At 68.5% G+C, this 22120-nt stretch overlaps 1 protein-coding gene across 25 annotated transcripts in view; it reads left to right on the plus strand.

Annotated features, from left to right (window-relative positions):
- The window catches only part of PLEC (plectin), a 61600-nt gene that overhangs the window by 32349 nt on the left and 7131 nt on the right, over positions 1-22120 (plus strand). For 10 of the 25 annotated variants that reach the window (XM_049826538.1, XM_049826695.1, XM_049826602.1 and 7 more), the window contains 32 exons: positions 987-1048; positions 2055-2069; positions 2478-2567; positions 2959-2994; positions 4749-4826; positions 4938-5030; positions 5339-5505; positions 6927-7042; positions 7173-7279; positions 7355-7474; positions 8102-8197; positions 8615-8742; positions 9909-10002; positions 10098-10252; positions 10439-10745; positions 11254-11331; positions 11530-11691; positions 12737-12841; positions 13091-13186; positions 13274-13399; positions 13858-14010; positions 14108-14262; positions 14377-14503; positions 14610-14793; positions 14912-15069; positions 15365-15543; positions 15760-15898; positions 15981-16337; positions 16450-16533; positions 16697-16801; positions 17046-17144; positions 18715-22095. In XM_049826538.1, the coding sequence (XP_049682495.1) occupies positions 987-1048; positions 2055-2069; positions 2478-2567; positions 2959-2994; positions 4749-4826; positions 4938-5030; positions 5339-5505; positions 6927-7042; positions 7173-7279; positions 7355-7474; positions 8102-8197; positions 8615-8742; positions 9909-10002; positions 10098-10252; positions 10439-10745; positions 11254-11331; positions 11530-11691; positions 12737-12841; positions 13091-13186; positions 13274-13399; positions 13858-14010; positions 14108-14262; positions 14377-14503; positions 14610-14793; positions 14912-15069; positions 15365-15543; positions 15760-15898; positions 15981-16337; positions 16450-16533; positions 16697-16801; positions 17046-17144; positions 18715-22095 (7352 nt within the window). The remainder of the gene's footprint in view (positions 1-986; positions 1049-2054; positions 2070-2477; positions 2568-2958; positions 2995-4748; positions 4827-4937; positions 5031-5338; positions 5506-6926; positions 7043-7172; positions 7280-7354; positions 7475-8101; positions 8198-8614; positions 8743-9908; positions 10003-10097; positions 10253-10438; positions 10746-11253; positions 11332-11529; positions 11692-12736; positions 12842-13090; positions 13187-13273; positions 13400-13857; positions 14011-14107; positions 14263-14376; positions 14504-14609; positions 14794-14911; positions 15070-15364; positions 15544-15759; positions 15899-15980; positions 16338-16449; positions 16534-16696; positions 16802-17045; positions 17145-18714; positions 22096-22120) is intronic. The other 15 variants (XM_049826546.1, XM_049826658.1, XM_049826487.1 and 12 more) reach the window with 3 other exon arrangements.

Below are 22120 nucleotides of genomic sequence, written 5' to 3' on the forward strand. Positions count from 1 at the left end.
GCCGCCGGCTCCGGGTGATGGGTCCTGGGGGGGTCCCTGCGGGTGCCTGAGGAGCCACCTCAGGGACGGGGCTGAGCACCCCCCGGGCCTCTCCCCACCCCGCAGAGCAGCGCTGGGGCTGCCGGGAGCAGCATCTGTGCCCCACAGCTCCTGCAGCTACGTCTGGGGCTGGGCAGGCGGCGCCTGGGCTGTGCCGGGGCAGATACACCGTGGACTCGTCCCAATCCCCTACGCATCCCACTTGGGGTGAGCGTGCCGTGCCTGGGGCTGTGCTGGGGCAGATGCCCCATGGGCTCGTCCTGATCCCCTCCACATCCCACTGGGGGTGAACGTGCCGTGCCTGGGGGTGCAGACACTCCGTGGGCTCATCCTGATCCCCTCCACATCCCACTGGGGGTGAGCATGCCATGCCTGGGGGTGCAGACACTCCGTGGGCTCATCCTGATCCCCTCAACATTCCACTGGGGGTGAACATGCCGTGCCTGGGGGTGCAGACACCCCGTGGGCTCATCCTGATCCCCTCCACGTCCCACTGGGGATGAACATGCCGTGCCTAGGGGTGCAGACACCCCGTGGGCTCGCCCCGATCCCCCACACGTCCCACTGGGCCATGCACACAGCGCCTGGGGCTGTGCTGGGGCGGCTCCCTGGTCTCCCCGCTGTGGTTTGGTGGCGGGGGGGGGCTCGGGGCAGGGCTGGGCAGCCTCCCCCCCCCTCCCCGCTCCAGGCATTGCTTCTTGCAGGCATTGCTCAGCATTACTGGGCTGCGGTGCTGCAGGCACGCAGGGGCCGATCCACATTAACTGTTTCCTTCCCCTTGCACGCCCCGTGACTCACTGCGGCTCCCCAGAGCGGTTGGCTCATCGCTTCCTCCGCTGATGCTCCCGCCAGCCATGCCGCCGGTGGGGCCCGGTTCTTGCCGGCAGCACCGCCGCGCTGGGACCCCCTGTTCTCCCCCCCTCACCCTGCCCTCTCCTCTCTTGCAGATGAGCGAGACCGGGTCCAGAAGAAAACCTTCACCAAATGGGTCAACAAGCACCTCATCAAGGTACGGGCACGCGCCGCCTTCTGCAGAACCCCAGCTGTCCCAGTGGAAAGTCCCCGGCTGTGCCGGCGGCAGCACCTGGCACCAGCTCATCCCCAGCTGCGTCCCTGCCGTGCCAGCCCAGCAGAGCACCCCAGGATGTGGGCAGCGGAGGCCCCTGGCAGCGCTGTTCCGGCACAGCTTCTCCCGGCGACCTGTGCCGGTGCTCCTGCCGCCTCGGCAGCAGACGGGCAGCGGTTGAGGCCGCTCGGCTGCCTCCATGGGGGGCTCTGGGGCTGGGGGCAGCGCCAGCGGCCCTTGCAGGCAGGAGCTGCCTGCCCTGCCTCCTTGCTTCCCCTGCCCGGCTGTGCCGTCCCGTGGCCGTGCCAGGCATCGGGCCAAGCCGGGAGCTGCCGGCCGCCCCCTCCCACGCGTGCCATGCCAGCTCCGGGAGTGGATGGTGCTCTAGCCCCGGGCACGAGGGGACCTTTTGCAGGCTTTGATGCCGCGGAGCCTGGCAGCTCTGCCGGCCGCCCTCTCCGCCCTGGCACCGCCGCGGCTTCCTTTGGGCACGAGGGTGCCCGCGCCCTTCCTGCCTGCCCCGGGGGAGCCGTGCCCACCGTGCTGCCTGCGCTCGGCAGCGCCTGCCCCGCTCGCTCCCATCCCATCCTGCTCTCCCGTCTCCAGCCGTTCCCCTCTCCCTGCTCCTTCCCCGTGCCGCCTGCGCCACGCGCCCAGACGAACCCCGCCAGGGCCCTGCCGGCGTGCCGGTGCCTGTCCCTGCCGCGCGGCGGGCAGAGCCCCACGTCAGCGCCTGGCACGTGCCAAGACGTCTCCCCGGCCCCCGTGTATGGACGTGTCCCCACATGCCGGGTGCCCGACCCTGTGGCATTGGTCCTGCGGCATCGGTGCTGCCATGGGGTGCCGCCGCCCGGGGCAGGTCCCAGCCGCCCCCTGCCCACCCTGGGGCTGCCTCCTCTCTGCTGCCTCTCCTAATCTCTCTCTCTTCTCTCTACCTCTCCCTGCACAGCACTGGCGAGCAGAGGTAGGTCTCTCCCTCTCTGGCTGCCCCCACCATGCTCTTTTTCTTCTCACACCTTCCCCTCCCCACGCTGGGGCCAGACCCCACGGCTGCCGGCATGGTGGGCAGCGGGTCCCCGCATGTGGTGGAGTGATGCCGGACCCAGCCCGGCCACTGGTCCGCAGGGCATGGGGGGGGATGCCGGTGTGTGCTGGCAGTGGGGACACGGCGTTGGGGGCACCAGGCCGCGCTTGGAGACACGTGTGAATGCCTGCTGCACATGGGGGGGTCACTGGGCTCCCATCCTGGCTGCCCCGTTTTGGTGCCGGCTGGCGTGAGGCAGGGAGGACGACAGAGCAGGGGGGGTGCTAGGGCTCTGCAGGGCTCGGCTGTCCCCCCGGCACCCCCATAACGCCATCCCCATCCCTGCAGGCGCAGCGTCACGTCAACGACCTCTACGAGGACCTGCGGGATGGACACAACCTCATCTCGCTGCTGGAGGTGCTCTCGGGGGACACACTGGTAGGTCCTGCGCCGATCCCTCTGCCACACCGCTGCCGCCCCACTCCCCTGCACCGGCTCCGCGTGCCGGGACCCTCCGGCTGCCGGCCATCCCATCCTCTGCTTCCCGCATCTGCCTCCTACCCTTCTCCCGCTTGGCCTCTTCCCTGCTTTCCATCCCATCCCGGAGAGCTGCCCGGCACTGTGCCGGAGCGCCCCGAGCCTTGCCGGCGTGGCCGCCCCCCTCCATCCCGCAGCTCCCCCAGCCCCACCGCGGCCTCTAACGCCCGGACGTCTCTTTGCTTTGGTGAACTCTGCTTCTCCGCGCTGGGCTCCTGTCGGCGGGTCTGCCCTGACCGTCCCCCTCCGGCCTTTGCCTCCTTCCTCTCTTTGCACTGCTCTGGCCGGGCAGCCGAGGGAGCGCGACGTGATCAGGAACTTGCGGTTGGTGAGTGGTTCTGCCGTTTGCTCTCCGCATGGCCCCGCGTGGCAAGCGCCCGCCGCCGCGACCGGGAGACGCTCCGCCACTGGCGTGGCCGCACTGTCCCGGTGCGGGTGCGGAGGAGAAGCGCCGCCGCATGCTGTGCCGGGGGGAGGCGTGTCGGCACCCCAGGGCGCTCTGGCAGCGGGGTCAGCCAGGCGTTTGAGCCCAAGTGCCGGCTAGGGCGGGTTTCCCTGGGCTGGGCCTTGCCTGCAGCGGTGAGATAGGAGCACGGCATCACCGGGAGCAGTGCCATGGGGCTGGGACTCCCACGGGGCCAGAGCAGGGCTGCGGCTCCTGGCACTGCCGCAAGATGTGCCACCCGGCCCCGCAGCTCCTCGGGACTGCTAGAGGTCCCGGGGCACCCGGCGAGGGGGATGGCGTTGCGGCCGCTGACACCCCCGGCTCTCCCGCCGGGGCCGGACCTGCCCTGACCGGCTGCGTTTCCCTTGTGGCTGTGGGCAGAAGAGACCCTGGTCCATTACTGAGTGGCACGTGGGGGGGTCAGAGGCTCCCCAGCCCTTCCAGCAGCTGAGGCCAGGCACAGCCGCTGCCAGTGGAGCGTCGGGCCTTGCCACAGGGCCGGCGCATAGAGGGGGTCTGTCTAGGCAGGATCTGCCCGTGGGGGCTGCCCAGGGGACCCCCACCGGGGACCTGCGGGGGTGGGGACGTTCCTGCTGGGGGGGTCACCCACAACAGTGGTGCCTGGTGCCTGCCGTGGGGCAAGACCAGAGCGTGCCGGCGAGCTGTGTGCTGCCTCCAGCACAGCCCTGCCGCATCCGCCTGGGCAGGACGGGCTGCGAGGAGCTGGCGAGGGCAGGACAAGCGGTGCTGCCGGGATGCCGCGGGCAGGGGCAGAGCAGGGCTGGACTGTGCCGGCGCTGTGGGGCTGACTGTGCCCGCGCTGTGGGGCTGGCTGTGCCTGCACCGTGGGGCCGGTGCTGCTGCATGGCCGAGGAAGCGCGGGTGCAGGATCCGGCGGCGAGGCCGGCTGCGCTTGCCATTGTTTGGTCCAGCAGCGCTTCCTGCCCGCAGCCCCATGGGATGGGCAGAGGATTTCCTGGTGGGTCCGCGCTGCCCGCTGCCTCCTGCATGGCGGTGCGGCAGCACCTTGGCCAGGACCGGCTCTGCAGAGCTGCCCCGGGCAGTGGCTGCAATGCCCACATGCATTGCGGGGGACCCAGGCCCTGGTCCCGGCACCAGCTCCCTGTGGCAATGGGGTGCCTGGTGCCTGCATTCCTCTTGCCTGCCCTGCCGGCACAGGCAGCTGCAGCGTTTTGGGCTCAGCGATGTGGCAGGGGGAGTCACTGAGCCCCCGGGACAGACGCCACGGGGAGCAGGGCTGCCGCGCAGGGGTGCAGCGGGCGCTGCTCTCGCACCGTGCCTGGCGCTTGGCTTCTCTTGGCACGGCAGCCGGTGGCCCCGGTGCTACGCAGGCGGCGTGGCCGCGCCAGGGCTGGGGACAGTTTGGGCTGGGCTGGCCCCGGCTGGCGGCTTTGTGGTGGGAGAGGCGGGGAACGTCCCCTCCCCGACGGCGGCATGGGGACAAAGTGCGGAGGGTGTGTGGCATCGGCATGTGCGGCGCCGGGAAGGGCTGGGCCGGTGCACGGGGTGGGCCGCGGTGCTCGGTGCCCAGCATCCCTCGCACGCGCGGGTGAGCCGGGGGCGGCGGGATGTGCCCAGCGAGGGCCGTGGCTCATCGCCCCCTGCTCTCCCCACAGCCCCGGGAGAAGGGCAGGATGCGCTTCCACAAGCTGCAGAACGTGCAGATCGCCCTCAACTACCTGAAGCATCGGCAGGTGAGGGGGGGGTTGCAGGGCTGCCGGGCTTGTGGGACCCCCCCGGGGACCCCCAGGGCTGGGGTGTGCTCCTCGCCCTCCCTGCAGCCACCGCGTGCCTTGGCCTCGCAGGTGAAGCTGGTCAATATCCGCAACGATGACATTGCTGACGGCAACCCCAAGCTGACGCTGGGGCTCATCTGGACCATCATCCTCCACTTCCAGGTGAGCCCAGAGCCCGGCATGGCACTGGCCCCATGCCCACCGTGGGGCTCCGTCGGCACCCGGCTGTGCCCACGCGCCGTGCCACGGCCTGGGGAGAATGTGGCGATGGTGGGGCTGAGGGTGCTGGCAGTGCCGGGAGGCTGGGGCTCTGCAGCGACTGGGGGGGTCCCCGGTGCTGGTTTGGTCCCCCAAGTGGGGCAGGAACGGGGTGGTGGTGGGGCTGGGGCATCACTGGTGGAGCCTGCGGTGGGGTAGGAGACAGCCACCGCGGAGCTGATGGGCCGGCATGACCCCCCCTGTCCCGGCAGATTTCGGACATCCAGGTGATGGGGCAGTCAGAGGACATGACAGCCAAGGAGAAGCTGCTGCTCTGGTCCCAGCGGATGGTGGAGGATTACCAGGGTCTGCGCTGCGACAACTTCACCACCAGCTGGCGAGACGGGCGCCTCTTCAATGCCATCATCCACCGGCACAAGTAGGTGGAGCGGAGCCAGATTGGCTTCTGGCTGCCGCATGTCAGGGCAGCATGCCGAGCTGGCCAGGTTGGGCAGCACCATACCTGCCTGCGGGCACAGAGCTCCCATTTGCCTGGCAGGGACCCGGCACCCCCAGCCCTGTCCCTGTGGTGCCGAGCCTCCCTTGGCACAACTGTCCCCTGGCTCAGGCTCCTGGGTGAACTGGGGCTCCCAGCCCCCGTGGTGGGGAGAGCGGCCCCCGGGGCTGCGGAGGACCCGGCTCTGGCGCTGGCAGGATTTGGCCCCTTGCAACAGCTGGCAGTGCAGGGTGATGCCATGCATGGGGCAGGCGCGTGCTGGCTGGGACTGGCCGCCGGCGGGGCCAGCTGCGCCGATCCCGCTTTGGGGTGACGCAGGCACGTGCTCCCGACAAGTCCCAGCTCATCGGCCTGTGCCGGCAGTGCCGTGGCGGCACGGGGAGCCGTGTGGTTTAGCCACCTTCCCACGCTCCCACCCGACCTGCCGACCTGCTGCCTGCGTGGGCAGGCGGGCGCTGACCCCCCCGGGCAGTGGGCGCCGTGCCCTCCGCAGCGTGCCGGGGCGCAAGCAGACAGGCCCCCGCGGGCCCTGCCGGGGCTGCCGCGCACCTTTGGGGAACGCAAGTACGTGCAGGCGTGCCGCGCCCGTGCAGGGTGGGAGGAGGCACCCGTGCCGTGCTGCGCCGAGCCGTGCCACACTCCGCACCGAGCCGCCACCGCGGCAGGAGCTCACCAACTGCTGCACCGAGCTCGGTCCTGCCATGGAGCGGAGCAGGCGGCATCAGGCCAGGAAGCAGCTGCGGCACCACGGCACGGGGAGCTCGGCGCGGGCTCTGCCGGGGGCGGAGGACGGGGTGGTGATGGTCTGCGAAGACATCCCTGAGTGCCCGGCGGCCCCCGGCATCAGCGGCTCCTTCTACTCCATCCAGCACAGCCTGCGCCTCAGGGAGCTGTAGGCACGGGGCTGGGACCCCCCGCTGGGCTGGGGGGACCGGGGTTGCCACCTGCCCCACAGTGGGACCGGGGGGTCTGCCTGCTCTGGGGTCCATGCTTGGGGCCGTTGGGGTGGCCCTGGCTCCCGGTGCCCTTGGGCTGGGTGCAGGGTCTCGCTGGCGTGTGGCGTGGGCGTGCAGGGTGTTTGGGTGGCTCGGCAGAGGCGCGGGCAGTGCAGGCAGCCCCTGCGGGGGTGGACCCGCTGTCCCTGGGGTTTCTCCAAACAACCGGTGCCCACACCTGCTGGAAACCTACGCCGTGGGGCAGGACGGGTGGAGGGCGCTGCCTGCGGCCTCTGGCCCGGCTGTCTGCCAGGCGTGGCGGGAGAGCGGCCGCCGGCACGGACCCTCTCGCCAGCTGCTGCGTGGTCCCCGGCGGGACCCTCACTGACCCGTTCCCGCTGCCCACAGGCCCATGCTGATCGACATGAACCGGGTGTATCGCCAGAGCAACCTGGAGAACCTGGACCAGGCTTTCACCGTGGCCGAGCGGGACCTGGGGGTGACGCGCCTGCTGGACCCCGAAGGTATGGGCAGGGGCACCTGTCTGCGAGGGGACGGCGTCCTGGGGGGGTGGGGGGCTACCCCGCAGAGCCCCCATCCCTCTCCACCCCGGGGTCCTGCGTCCCCCCGCCCAACTGTCCTCCCTCTCCCCAGACGTGGACGTGCCCCAGCCGGATGAGAAGTCCATCATCACCTACGTCTCCTCCCTCTACGACGCCATGCCCCGCGTGCCCGAGGTGCAGGACGGCGTCAAGGCCAACGTGAGTCTGGGGGCCGGGGGGCATCCGCCTCCTCCCGCGGCGGGTGCCCATCCCCACGTGCTTCCCTCCACCCAGGAGCTGCAGCTGCGCTGGCAGGAGTACTACGAGGTGGTGACGCTGCTGCTGCAGTGGATCCGCCAGCACACCGTCCTCTTCGAGGAGCGCCGCTTCCCCGCCAGCTACGAGGAGATTGAGGTGAGGGAGCCGGGATGGTGCCCCGGCGCTGGCAGGGGGATGAAAGGCTCCGGTGAGCCGTGCCGGTGCCTGGGGAGGTGCTTGGCGGTGGCCCAGCTGGCTGGCGACCTGGCCGTGGGTTGGCTCATGCCGGGGCGAGTCCTCCTGGTGCGAGCAACCCTGGGCCGGCACGCACCCAGCCCTGCCGCGCTGCAAGCTCATGCCGGCCTCGGGGTTGCACGGCTCCGCGGGGAACGGGGAGGTCCAGCCATGGCCACAGCACTGCCTGTCTCTGAGTCCGCCACCGGTCCCAGCCCCAGCTGGGTCCGTGCAGCCTGGCCCTGGAGGGTTGTGGGGCAGCAGGGGGCTTGGTGCCGGTGCTGGTGCTGGCTGGGAGGCACCGGGGAGCGGGCGGCTGTGCCGCGGCAGAGCCGGGGCGCCCCAGGCAGGGAGGGCCCCACTGACTCACTCTTTCCAGGCTCATGGTGAGTCACCAGTGGCAAATACCAGCTCCCCGCCCGGCCCCTTCCTTCCCGCCGGCTCTACACGCATGCAAAATGGTGGTGGTGGGGGGGGAATTTGCCCGAGCAGGGGGTCGTGGTGCCTGGAGGTCCACGCGGCCCACCTTAGCGGCCCCCCTCTCGGCAGATCCTCTGGCGCCAGTTCCTGAAGTTCAAGGAGACGGAGCTCCCGGCCAAAGAGGCCGACAAGAACCGCTCCAAGGCCATCTTCCAGTCCCTGGAGGTGAGCGGCACCCGCTGCCGGCCGTGCCTGGGGGCCAGGGTCCTGAGGCGCTGGGGTTCTCAGGGCAGGGGTGTGATCCTGAGGGGCCGGGGGTCCCGGGGCTCTGGGGGTCCCAAGGGGCTGGGAGTTCCAGGGATCTGCGATCCTGGGCGCTGGGTTGTTCTGGGGGACTGGGGTTCCCGGGATGCCGGGGGTCCTGGGACGCCGGGGGTCTTGCGGCAGCACTCGGCACGCCCCTGCCGTGTCCCCGCTGGGGCGGAGGCCGTCCCGTGCCTCTCCCATCTCATGGCTCCCACGAGGCTTTGCCTCCGCCATGGAGCAACTGAGACGTGGCACCCATGGCTGGGGCTGCTCCCCCCCGCCGGCTGCCTGGGGGTCCCGGGGCTGGTGGTCTGATGAACCCGGGGGGGGATGCAGGGCGCTGTGCAGTCCGGGCAGCTGAAGGTGCCCCCCGGGTACCACCCGCTGGACGTGGAGAAGGAATGGGGCAAGCTGCACGTGGCCGTCCTGGAGCGGGAGAAGCTGCTGCGGGCCGAGTTCGAGAGGTGAGTGCCGCGGGTGGGGGGCACCGACCGGGGTGGCGGGGGCTGCCGGCTCTGTGTGTGACGCCGGGGGGGGGCTGGAGCTGGGCTGGCACCCGCTCCCCCTTCCACGCAGCCAAGCCGCTGGGCTGGGCTGGGGTGGGGTGTCCCGGCCACCCCCCCCCCCGCCCCGTCCCGCCAGAGATGGAACCACAGGGTGCATGAGTCATTGCCTGCCTCTGGGAAGCCAGCACTGCCGCCGGCCCCGAGCGCGCCGGCAGCCGGGTGGTGGTGGCTGTGCCGCAGGCTGGGCTTTGCCGTGCCACCGTCACCGTGCCCCGTCCCACCGGGGGGGCTCGCACCACAGCAAGGGAGACCAGGCCTAGCCGGGGTCGGCGGCGCAGGTGGAGAGCGGGACCGGGGCTGGCAGCGCAGGCAGGAGAAGGCAGCAGGGCCAAGCAGGCAGGCGGGCAGCCAGGGCAGGGTGGGGCTGGAGCCCTGCCCGCGGGCGGGAGCGGGAGCGGGATGGGGAGCGGATTGGGGATGGAGAGTGGGATGGGAATGGGATGGGGCTCCTCGCCTGGGCGGGGATGGGATCTGGGTCTGCAGGAGCAGGATCAGAGATGGGCTGGCACGGAGTCCCTGCTGGGTGTGCAGGAACGGATCTGTGCTGTGTGGGGCGGGATCCGGGCTGTGCATGGATAGTATCCGCGCCGTGCATGGACGGGATCCGTGCTGTGCATGGACAGGATCTGTGCTGTGCATAGATAGTATTTGTGCTGTGCATGGACAGGATCCGTGCTGTGTATGGACGGGATCCGTGCTGTGCACGGACAGGATCTGTGCTGTGGATGGATAGTATCTGTGCTGTACATGGACAGGATCCGTGCTGTGCACGCATAGTATTTTTGCTATGCATGGATAGTATCCATGCTGTGCATGGACAGAATCTGTGCTGTGCGTGGATAGTATTCATGCTGTGCATGGATGGAATCCGTGCTGTGCATGGATGGGATCTATGCCACATGGGGCAGGATCTGTGCCTTGCAGAGACAGGATCTGTGCTATGTGGGTACAGCACCCATGCCATGCATGGATGGGATCAGTGCCCCACGGGGCAGGATCTGTACCATGCGTGGACGAGGTGAGTGCCCGCATGCTGACCCCAGCTCCACCATCTCCCCATGCAGGCTGGAGCGGTTGCAGCGCATCGTCAGCAAGCTGCAGATGGAGTCGGGGCTCTGCGAGGAGCAGCTCAACCAGGCTGACACCCTGCTCCAGTCGGTGAGCGGCGGCTCCGGCTGCGGAGTGGGGGCCGGGTGGCGCGCGGGGCCCTGACCGGGGCCCTGACCGTGCCCTTGGCCGTGTCCCATCCCCAGGATGTCCGACTGCTGAACGCAGGGAAGCCGCCGCAGAAGGCAGCCGAGATCGAGCGGGACCTGGACAAGGCGGATGCCATGATCCGGCTGCTCTTCAACGACGTGCAGACCCTCAAGGATGGCCGGCACCCGCAGGGGGAGCAGATGTACCGCAGGTACGGCTGCGCTGGCGGCTGGTGCCGCCGCGGCACGGCCCACACGGCATGCCCCACGCAGGGCACCCTGGCACTCGCCTGGCTGCAGGAACAGCCCACAACCTATGCCCCCCACATCCCTTATGCCCCCCACATCCCCTGTGCATGTCGCCGTGCCCTCCGTGCCGACGCGCTGCCTGCCCGCAGGGTGTACCGCCTGCACGAGCGCCTGGTGGCCATCCGTACCGAGTACAACCTGCGGCTCAAGTCGGGCGCACCGGCGGCGGCGGTGACTGTGCCGCTGGGGCAGCGGCCGCGGCAGGAGCTGGATGAGGCCACGCTGCGGTACCTGCAGGACCTGCTGGCCTGGGTGGAGGAGAACCAGCGGCGGCTGGGGGCGGCCGAGTGGGGGGTGGACCTGCCCACTGTGGAGTCCCACCTGGGCAGCCACCGCGGCCTCCACCACTCCATCGAGGAGTTCCGCACCAAGATCGAGCGGGCACGGGCCGACGAGGTGAGCAGGTCGCCCCGGGGCTGCCCCCACTCCTGCTCCCGGGGGTCCCCGCCGTGCCGTGGCTGCACACAGACTGGTGGGGGACTCCGAGAAGAGTAGCCCATCCTGGCCACCCCAGCCCCAGCTCTGCCCTCACTGGCTGCCCGCTCCGGAGCCCCTCTGTGTCCTGGGATCCCCTGGACGGGCAGAGGGCACCCCGCTGCCCCCCTACCCCTCTCACGCCCCAGGGCTGCCCCCCCACCACTGCCTGCTGTTCCACCTTCAGCCAGGGGGACGTGGCAATGGGAGCGGGCGCTGCTGCCAGTGCAGAGGGGCTGCCGGGGCTGGCGCTGCTCCCTCCGTGCATGGCTCTCGCCCTGCCCCACGGCCCTGCACCGGTGCTCCCTGGATTAGGGTCTCTCCCCGGACCCCACCTTCTGGAGGCTGGGGTGCTCTGGGGAGGCTGGGGTGCTGCTGTTCCCATGGGGTGGGACAGGAGGTCCCCGCGCTCACGACACATCTCCCCCAGGCACAGCTCTCCCCTGGTCCCCGCAACGCCTACCGGGAGTGCCTGGGCAAGCTGGACCTGCAGTACGCCAAGCTGCTGGTGAGGCTCTGGGCTGGGGTGGGGGGGGTGCAGGACATGACATGGGGGTGACATGCAGCGGGGAGGTTGTGTGACATGGGGGGGATGTGCGGGGAGGAGGATGTGGGGGGGAGAGGTGCGGGGAGGAGGATGCAGGACATGGGGGAGAGGTGTGGGGAGGAGGGTGCGGAGGCAGCCCACCCCTGCGCCCGTTCCCAGAACTCCTCCAAGTCCCGGCTGCGGCACCTGGAGACCCTCCACGGCTTCGTCAGTGCCGCCACCAAGGAACTGATGTGGCTGAACGAGAAGGAAGAGGAGGAAGTGAACTTCGACTGGAGCGACCGCAACCCCAACATGACGGCCAAGAAGGAGAACTACTCGGTATGGAGAGAGCCCGGGACGTGCCGCCCTATCCGCTCCCTGTCCCTGCACATGGCTGTCCTGCCCTGTCCCTGTCCCTATCCCTGCATGTGGCTGTCCTGCACTGTCCCCATCCCTCCCTGTCCCTGCATGTGGCTGTCCTCACACGCTCCCTGTCCCTCTGGCCTGGCAGTGACAGATTTTTGGGGGTGCTCCCCACATCCTGTGGCAGAGGATGCTCTTTGGCCACACCACTGCGCCGCTGTGCCGTGCTGCTTGCTGAGGCTCCAGCCCTGCTCTTATCTCCTCCTCGTGCCAGCTCTGCTCGTTATCTCCTCGCTGTCTGATCTGGGGCTGGAGGCACTCTTCCCCTGGCGCTATCGCTATCGATTGACTGACTGAAACCACATCTGTGCTCTGCAGCTGAGCACCCCCAGCCCCTTAACCCTGCTTCTGCCGCATCTTCTGCTGCGCTTGCACACCGATTGACGGTTGCACATCCCCCAGACTGGACTTGGGGTGTCGCAAACCTCTGCACCACCGTCCTGCCCCACAGTCTCTGAGCATCCCCAGCCCCATCCCTCAGCCCCACAGACCCCGTGTCCCCCTCCCTGAACACCCCCAGCCCCCGTGTCCCCCACCCTGAGCACCCTCAGTCCCCATATCCCCCTCCCTGAGCACCCTCAGTCCCTGTGTCCCCCTCCCTGAGCATCCTCAGCCCCCATATCCCATCCCTGAACACCCTCAGCTCCCCATGTCCCCCCCCCCAAGCACCCCCAGCCCGTGTCCCCCTCCCTGAGCACTCCCAGCCCCCTCCCTCACCACCCTCAAACCCTGTCCCCCAGTGCCCCTACCCCTGTCCCCCCCCCCCCATGCCCCCCAGCTCCCCACCCCAGCAGGCTTCTGTGGTGAGTGCTGGACCCAATACCCCCCACCCCAAGCATCCTGGGGTGGGGGCAGAAAGGTGCCTCAATCCCGGGCACACGCAGATGTGCACAGATGTGTACACACACGCATGCCCTGCCGGGGGCCGGGCGCTCATCCCCCCCCCTTGGGGCTGTGCCAGGGGCTGATGCGGGAGCTGGAGCTGCGGGAACGTCGAATCAAAGAGCTGCAGAGCACGGGGGACCGGCTGCTGCGGGAGGAGCACCCGGGCAGGCAGACCCTGGAGGTGAGGGGGGCTGTGGGGGGCGCTGGGGCACTGCAGCTCACTGGTGGGGTCGTGGGGTGGTGGGCACGGTGGCTCACTGGCGTGGGCAGTGCACGGGTGGGCTGGGGCAGTGCAGGTAGCTGCCTGGGCTGAGTGGGGGCTGGCAGTGGGCAGAAGCAGCAGGGTTGGGGCTGGCCGGTGCCGGTGCCGGTGCCGGTGCCGGTGCCAGTGCCGGTACGGGCAGGGCAGGGTGACGCATCCCCTTTTCAGGCCTTCCAGGCAGCCTTGCAGACCCAGTGGAGCTGGATGCTCCAGCTGTGCTGCTGCATCGAAGCCCATCTGAAGGAGAACAGCGCTTACTTCCAGGTAGGGTGGGGTGGGAGGGGGTGCCCCCACCAGCGCACCCACGGCCGGCCGGGCACCCACCCTGGCTGACTCCCCCCGCCCCCCTAGTTCTTTGCCGACGTGAAGGAGGCTGAGGAGTTCTTGAGGAAGACGCAGGAGAACATGAAGAAGAAATACTCATGCGATCGCAGCATCACGGTCACGCGCCTGGAGGACCTGCTTCAGGACTGCATGGTGAGTGACCCCCGCCCGCTGCAGCCCCAGGGGTGGCCCCCCCCGTGTGTGCCCAGCTGCAGGGTGCCTGGGTGACATCCCCACATGCCCACCCCACTGCAGAGCTTCAGGGGTGACCCCCAATACGTGCATTCTGCTGCAGCACCCTGGGGTGAACCCCCCCCCCCCCGCTGCAGTGACCTCCCCCCAACAAGCAGACCCCACTGCAGGAGTGACCCCTGCCAGTCCCCTCCAGTGACCCCTCCCCTGCCATAATCCCCCTCCCCAGTGCAGACTCTGTCTGCAGTGACCCCCCCATCCGCAACCCAGGACCCCCGTGGGAGTGGGTGAGCGTCCCACGGAGCCTCCTACCCCTACACTGCCGCCTGCTCCCCGGACCCCTGCCCCACCATGGGGCTCCCCCTACCCAGCGGGGCACAACGGGGGGGCAGCACCCCCTCACCCCACTGTGCCCACAGGAGCAGAAGGACCAGCTGGCGGAGTACGGGGGGCAGCTGGCGGGGCTGGCCCGCCGCGCCAAGGCCATCGTCCAGCTGAAGCCCCGCAGCCCCAGCACCCCCCTCCAGGGCCGCCCACCCATCCAGGCCGTCTGCGACTACAAGCAAATGGAGGTGCGAGGGGGAGCGGGGAGCTGGGGGGGGAGGGCTGGGGGACACACACGTGTGGGGACCCCCCCAATCCCGGGCTCACGCCACCCTGGCCCTGCAGATCACGGTGCACAAGAACGACGAGTGCGCCCTGCTCAGCAACGCCCAGCCCTACAAGTGGAAGGTGCTGAGCGCCGCCGGCAACGAGGCCATCGTCCCTTCCGTCTGCTTCCTCGTGCCACCCCCCAACAAGGAGGCACTGGATGCCGTGCACAGGTGAGCGCCGGCTGCCCCCCCCTCAACTCCTGGGCCACGCCGTTGGCTCCACGGCACCATCCTTGTCTCCCCGCTCTGCCGTGGGGTCCCCCCGCTCACACTGCCTCTCCGCAGGCTGGAGGCCACCCACCAGCACCTCCTCGTGCTCTGGCACCAGCTGCACCTGGACATGAGGAGCCTCCTGTCCTGGCAGTACCTGATCCGTGACATCCAGCAGATCCAGTCCTGGTCCCACCTGACGGTGAGTCGTCCCCCAGTGCCAGCATGGGACAGCACCCAGCCCAGGAGGTTCCCCCCGGGGTCCCACTCCAGCGGTGGGAGCTGACAGTGCCCTTTCCCCCGCCCAGTTCCGCACGATGCAGGTGGAGGAGTGCCGGCAGGTCCTGCGCAGCCTGGAGACCCACTACCAGGAGTTCCTGCGGGACAGCCAGGACTCGCAGAGCTTCCAGCCCGATGACCGGCTGCATGTGGAGCGCGAGTACAACGCCTGCACGCAGAAGTACGAGCTGCTGCTGCGCAGCCAGGAGAAAGGTGAGCCCCCTCCTCCCTGTCGCCCTGTGTGCTCCCTGGGGCATCCCCTCCATCCCTGACAATGCGGACAGGGCGAACGGAGTGGGAAGATGCTAACCTGTCCCTGCTGTCCCCACAGGAGAGCAGGACGAGTCCCTGTGCAAGAACTACATCTCCCAGCTGAAGGATATCCGTCTGCAGCTGGAGAGCTGCGAGACCCGCACCATCCACAAGATCCGCCTGCCCCTCGACAAGGACCCGGTCAAGGAGTGTGCCCAGCGCATCAGCGAGCAGCAGGTACGCATGCATGCACGTGTGTGCAGGTGTGCAATGCACATGGACGGGAACCTCAGCACCCAGAGCGGGGCTGGTGTCTGTCTGCCCACACTGGTGGGCTGCAGACCCCTTCTCTGCTCTGCCCCTTCTCCTCTGGGGTCAGGGGTGGCTGGGGGCTCTGCGGGCCAGGTCCTGGCTGGCAGGACATGGAGTTTGGCACAGTGTTATATGGGGGATCAGCCACGGGCAGGGCTCGGCCCCAAACTGCAGCTGGCAGGTGCCAGGCAGGGAGTGAGAGACCCTCCTCTCCCTGCAGCAAATCCACCTGGAGCTGGAGGGCATCAAGAAGAATCTGGACAAGGTCAGCGAGAAGACAGAGAAGGTGCTGGCCCAGCCAGAGCAGGCCAGCTCGGCCCCCGTCTTGCGCTCAGAGCTGGAGATCACCCTGCAGAAGATGGACCAGGTGTACAGCCTCTCCAGCATCTACCTGGAGAAGTGAGTGCCCAGCCCCTGCACAGCTCCTTGGTCATCCTGGGCTGGGGAAAACTGGCTGCATCAGCTGGGATGAGCCTGTTTGGGCCAGGGGTGGGCTGATGAGGTCTGGAGGAAGCTGGCTGTGCCGGCGTGTCCTTCCCTTCCCGTAAGCTCCTGGCTGTGAGCTGACTGACGCTGCTGCCCAGCACTGGCTGAGCCCATCTCCTCTCTCCGCAGGCTGAAGACCATCAACCTGGTGATCCGCAGCACTCAGGGGGCAGAGGAGCTGGTCAAGAAGTACGAGGACCAGCTGAAGGATGTGCAGACCGTGCCGGCTGACCTCAAGGAGCTGGAGGCCAGCAAGGCCGAGCTGAAGGTAGTGGCTAGGGCAGCACTGTGCCGGAGGGGAGCTGGGGGGAGCCGGGTCCAGGGCTGACCCGTGCTCTTGTCTGCCGCAGCGGCTGCGCACGCAGGCAGAGGGGCATCAGCCCTTCTTCAGCACACTGGAGACTGACCTGAGCAAGGCCAAGGATGTCAACGAGAGGATGGTCAGGGGCCACAGCGAACGCGATGTGGACCTGGACCGCTACCGGGAGAGAGTCCAGCAGCTGCTGGAGCGCTGGCAGGCTGTCCTCACCCAGACGGACCTGCGCCAGCGCGAGCTGGACCAGCTGGGCCGCCAGCTGCGGTACTACCGCGAGAGCTGCGATGGGCTCCTCCAGTGGATCCAGGACGCAAAGCAGCGGCAGGAGAAAATCCAGGCAGTGCCCATAACCGACAGCAAGACTGTGCGGGAGCAGCTGCTGCAGGAGAAGGTAGCACCCGTGGCAGGGCAAGTGGTGCTGGCCTGGCCGGTGCTCTCGGCCATCCCTGGCTGCGGTGGGGAGGCCACGGGGCGTCTGAGCTCACCCCCACACGTTTCCCCAGAAACTCCTGGAGGAGTGCGACCGCAACAAGGAGAAGGTGGAGGAGTGCCAGCGCTATGCCAAGCAGTACATCGACGCCATCAAGGTGCGCCCGCTGGCTGTCCCTGCCTGCTCTGGGCTGGCCTCCCTGGTGGTGCTGGGGCAGGCGTGGGACTAGGGAGGGGTAGCCCTGTGCCAGGTGGCCCCGAAGGACCTGGGGGCTTGCTGGGGATGCTGGCCAGCATGCTGAGGACCCCTCTCCCCGGCAGGATTATGAGCTGCAGCTGGTGAGCTTCAAGGCACAGGTGGAGCCGATGGCCTCTCCGGCCAAGAAGCCCAAAGTGCAGTCTGCATCTGACAGCATCATCCAGGAGGTGAGGGGGGCCCCTCTGTGTGCAGGCCTGGGGCGCCCCATGGGTCCTGCTGCACGGCTGATCCCGAGCAGCTCCTTCCCCAAGAGCGGAGGGCTGCAGCCCTTTGCTGAAGGGGTGGGCATGGGGGGGCTGGCATGCAGGCTCGCCTCCGTCCGGCCCCACCACTGCTGGGGTGCCGGGCAGCTGGGTGGGGGGGTTGCCACGGACATGCTCCCTCCCTGCTGACCCCCGCTGTCTGCCACAGTACGTAGACTTGCGGACGCGGTACAGCGAGCTGACCACGCTCACGAGCCAGTACATCAAGTTCATCACGGAGACGCTGCGGCGGCTGGAGGAGGAGGAGGTAGGGGAGCGGCGTGTGGGCACGTGGGGTGGCATGACTCCGGCTGCGTTCTCTCTCCTGCATAACAACGGGGAACATGGTTCATGATGACTGCCGGCCCCCCATCACTAACGCTGGCCCATGGCCTCTAACCCCACTCTGATCCGGGCTTCTGGGACCGAAGCTGCTGGCTCTGGGTGCAGCGGGTCTCCGAGCCTAGAGGGCCAGCCGGGGCGGCACACAGAGCCAGCTCCAGGCGCCGCCGGGCTCTGGCGTGACTGGTGGTAGGAGGCACTTCCCAGATACACGTAGTGCAGTCAGCATCTGCCTTCCGCATGAACGCTGTGCTCGGGCGCCGCGGGACCGGAGCCCTCGGGTGTTCTGTCTTGGTAACCTTTCTAACTCTTGGTTTCTGCCCTTGGAAGTCGAGCCGCTTTGCCAGTGCTTTGTCTTGGGGGATGTTTGTGTTGGTGGGGATCTAATGGAGGGTAAAAAACCAGGATGACTCTGGCATCCCTGCACCAGGTACTCACTCTGCGCATGTCCCCCTCCCCACGGCACCCCTCTGCCTCACCCCATGGCTGTCAGCAGCCTGCACGCCCCTCCTGCTTGCTGCACCCCTGCCCTCTGGAGAGCCACTCACCCCTGCACTCCTCACCCTCCTCTGCCTCTGCCTCTGCCTCTGCTCCCGGGCCCTCACTGCACCTCTTGGGGTGGTGCGAGGGGACCTAGCCCCGTGGCACGGGGGTCCGGCTCACCCGCATGTGCACTGCCTCTGCACAGGTCCCGCACGGAGCGTGCGCCTGCCTTGCTCACGGTGCATGCGGCACGAGTGCTCTGCGGCACAGCCACGCAGGAGCCGTGTCGGCCCTTTGGCAGATGACTGGCTGGCTGGGTTGCCTGGAGCGGGCCAGCAGGGAGGGATTTGGACCAGCTGGGGCAGCAGGGGCTGGAGCTTGGATTGCTCTCCACATCATCGAGGCTTTCCTGGGAGGGAAAGCTCTGCTGGCACCTCCCTTGCCACCCACTCCCCTCTGTCCTGCTCACCCTGGTGCTCTGGCTGGGTCTCTCGTTTCCCTGTGGTGATGGCTCTCTGCGCCGGTCCCTCTCACATGGGGAGCCCCGGTGAGCATGGGAGGAGGCTCCCCTCCGCAGGGGGCCAGGGCAGGGCTCTGGCTGGAGGGCAGTGGGCACGGTGGTGGTGTGCAAGCTGCTCGCATCCGTCTCCATCGCCTCGGGCTTTGCTCGCGCTCCATCCCTTCTCTGTGGTACGTGGGCCATCCTTGCTTCTTGCACTGCTGTCTCGGTCCTGTCGACCGTCCACCCACGCTGTGCTAAGTGGGACACGGTAGTCGTGTGTCCCCTGTCTGCCATACGTCTTCTGGAAGCTGGCATCACCGCCTCCAGCTCGCGGGGAGGCCCAGGGACCTGAAGCCATTCCATGCGCATCCTCCACCCCTCCGCCCCGGACTGTCCCGTCTCTCGGTGGTGCGTGGTTGTGGCTGGCATTGACACCGTGGCTCGGTCGCATCCCTTGTGATTTCTCTCTCTCTCCCCCCTCTGTTTTCTCTGCACCCTCTTTCCCCTCCAGAAAGCCGCCGAGAAGCTGAAGGAGGAGGAGAGGAAGCGGCTGGCGGAGGTGGAGGCCCAGCTGGAGAAGCAGCGGCAGCTGGCCGAGGCCCACGCCAAAGCCAAGGCGCAGGCGGAGGCAGAGGCGCGGGAGCTGCAGCTCCGCATGCAGGAGGAGGTCACCCGGCGGGAGGTGGTGGCCGTGGACGCCGAGCAGCAGAAGCAGAACATCCAGCAGGAGCTGATGCAGCTGAGGCAGAACTCTGACCACCAGATCAAGTCCAAGGTCAAGTTAATTGAGGAGGCCGAATACAACCGCAAGAAGGTGGAGGAGGAGATCCGCCTCATCCGCCTCCAGCTGGAGAGCACCGAGAAGCAGCGGGTGGGCGCCGAGACGGAGCTGCAGGAGCTGCGGGCGCGTGCCGAGGATGCTGAGCGGCAGAAGAGGCAGGCGCAGGAGGAGGCTGAGCGCCTGCGCCGGCAGGTGAAGGAAGAGAGCCAGAAGAAGCGGGAGGCAGAGGAGGAGCTGAAGCGCAAGGTGCAGGCTGAGCGGGATGCGGCGCGGGAGAAGCAGAAGGCGGTGGCGGACCTGGAGAAGCTGCGGCTGCAGGCGGAGGAGGCCGAGCGGCGGATGCGGCAGGCGGAGGCCGAGAAGGAGCGGCAGATCCAGGTGGCCCAGGAGGTGGCCCAGCGGAGCGCTGAGGCCGAGCTGCAGAGCAAGCGGCTGTCCTTTGCTGAGAAGACGGCGCAGCTGGAGCTGTCGCTGCAGCAGGAGCACATCACGGTGGCCCACCTGCAGGAGGAGGCTGAGCGGCTGAAGAAGCAGCAGCTGGAGGCCGAGCGGTCGCGGGAGGAGGCCGAGAAGGAGCTGGAGCACTGGCAGCAGAAGGCCAACGAGGCACTGCGGCTGCGGCTGCAGGCAGAGGAGGTGGCCCACAAGAAGGCGCTGGCGCAGGAGGAGGCAGAGAAGCAGAAGGAGGACGCAGAGCGGGAGGCTCGCAAGCGCGCCAAGGCGGAGGAGTCGGCCCTGCGGCAGAAGGAGCTGGCGGAGGAGGAGCTGGAGAAGCAGCGGGAGCTGGCGGAGGGCACGGCCCAGCAGAAGCTGGCGGCAGAGCAGGAGCTGATCCGGCTGAAGGCAGAGATGGAGAACGGGGAGCAGCAGCGCCTGCTCCTGGAGGAGGAGCTCTTCCGACTGAAGAAGGAGGTGAGCGAGGCCATCCAGAAGAGGAAGGAGGTGGAGGACGAGCTGGCCAAGCTGCGGGCCGAGATGGAGATCCTGCTGGAGAGCAAGGCCAAGACGGAGGAGGAGTCGCGCTCCACCAGCGAGAAGTCCAAGCAGCGGCTGGAGGCCGAGGCCAGCAAGCTGCGGGAGCTGGCCGAGGAGGCCGCCCGGCTGCGGGCCCTCTCTGAGGAGGCCAAGAGGCAGCGGCAGCTGGCAGAGGACGAGGCCAGCCGGCAGCGGGCCGAGGCCGAGCGCATCCTGAAGGAGAAGCTGGCGGCCATCAACGAGGCCTCGCGGCTGAAGGCGGAGGCGGAGATCGCCCTGAAGGAGAAGGAGGCTGAGAATGAGCGGCTGCGGCGGCTGGCAGAGGACGAGGCCTACCAGCGCAAGCTGCTGGAGGAGCAGGCGGCCCAGCACAAGCAGGACATCGAGGAGAAGATTGCCCTGCTGAAGCGCTCCTCGGAGAGCGAGCTGGAGCGGCAGAAGGGCCTGGTGGAGGACACGCTGCGGCAGCGGCGCCAGGTGGAGGAAGAGATCCGTGCCCTGAAGGCCAGCTTCGAGAAGGCCTCGGCGGGCAAGACCGACCTGGAGCGGGAGCTGAGCCGCATCCGCGGGGAGGCGGAGGAGGTGCAGCGCAGCCGGGAGCAGGCTGAGCGGGAGGCCGAGAGGCAGCGGGCACTGGCACTGGAGGAGGAGGGCCGCCGGCGGGAGGCGGAGGAGAAGGTGCAGGCCATCCTGGCGGCCGAGGAGGAGGCCGGACGACAGCGGCGGCTGGCCCTGGAGGAGGTGGAGCGGCTGAAGGCTATGGTGGAGGAGGCCAGGCGGCAGAAGGAGCTGGCAGAGAAGGAGTCGGAGCGGCAGATCCAGCTGGCGCGGGAGGCGGCGCAGAAGCGGATCGAGGCGGAGGAGAAAGCCCACCTGGCCGCTGTGCAGCAGAAGGAGCAGGAGCTGCTGCAGACGCGGCAGCAGGAGCAGAGCCTCCTGGACCGGCTGCGGGAGGAGGCCGAGCGGGCCAGGCGGGCGGCAGAGGAGGCCGAGTTCGCCCGCAGCAAGGCTGAGCAGGATGCCAGCCTCTCCCGGCAGCGGGTGGAGGAGGCCGAGCGGCTGAAGCAGCGGGCGGAGGAGGAGGCTCAGGCCAAGGCGCAGGCACAGGCAGACGCGGAGAAGCTGCGGAAGGAGGCCGAGCTGGAGGCGGCGAAGCGGGCACAGGCAGAGCAGGCGGCCCTGCGGCAGAAGCAGCTGGCGGACGCTGAGATGGAGAAGCACAAGAAGTTTGCCGAGCAGACGCTGCGGCAGAAGGCGCAGGTGGAGCAGGAGCTGACTAAGGTGAAGCTGCAGCTGGATGAGACGGACCACCAGAAGGGCATTCTGGATGAGGAGCTGCAGCGGCTGAAGGAGGAGGTGACTGACGCCGTCCGGCAGAAGGCCCAAGTAGAGGAGGAGCTCTTCAAGGTCCGGGTGCAGATGGAGGAGCTGGCGAAGCTCAAGAGCCGGATCGAGGAGGAGAACAAGGCACTGATCCTCAAGGACAAGGACAACACACAGAAGTTCCTGGCGGAGGAGGCCGAGAAGATGAAGCAGGTGGCGGAGGAGGTCGCCCGCCTCAGCGTGGAGGCCCAGGAGGCCGCCCGCATGCGGAAGCTGGCTGAGGACGACCTGGCGCAGCAGCGGGCGCTGGCGGAGAAGATGCTCAAGGAGAAGATGCAGGCGGTGCAGGAGGCCACACGGCTGAAGGCCGAGGCGGAGATGCTGCAGAAGCAGAAAGACCTGGCGCAGGAGCATGCCAAGCGGCTGCAGGAGGACAAGGAGCAGATGCAGCAGCGCCTGGCCGAGGAGACCGAGGGTTTCCAGAAAACCCTGGAGGCTGAGCGCCGTCGGCAGCTGGAGATCACAGCTGAGGCTGAGCGCCTCAAGCTGCACGTGGCGGAGATGAGCGTGGCCCAGGCCAAGGCCGAGGAAGAAGCCAAGCGGTTCAAGAAGCAGGCAGAGGAGATCAGCGAAAGGCTGCACGAGACCGAGCTGGCCACGCAGGAGAAGATGACACTGGTGCACACTCTGGAGATCCAGCGGCACCAGAGTGACCAGGACGCGGAGAAGCTGCGGAGGGCCATCGCCGACCTGGAGCAGGAGAAGGAGAAGCTGAAGCAGGAGGCAGCGTTGCTGCAGCAGAAGGCAGAGGAGGTACTGGGTTCTGGGTCCCCCTTAG

This window comes from Accipiter gentilis, chromosome 2, assembly GCF_929443795.1.
Source record: "Accipiter gentilis chromosome 2, bAccGen1.1, whole genome shotgun sequence".
NCBI lineage: Eukaryota > Metazoa > Chordata > Aves > Accipitriformes > Accipitridae > Astur > Astur gentilis.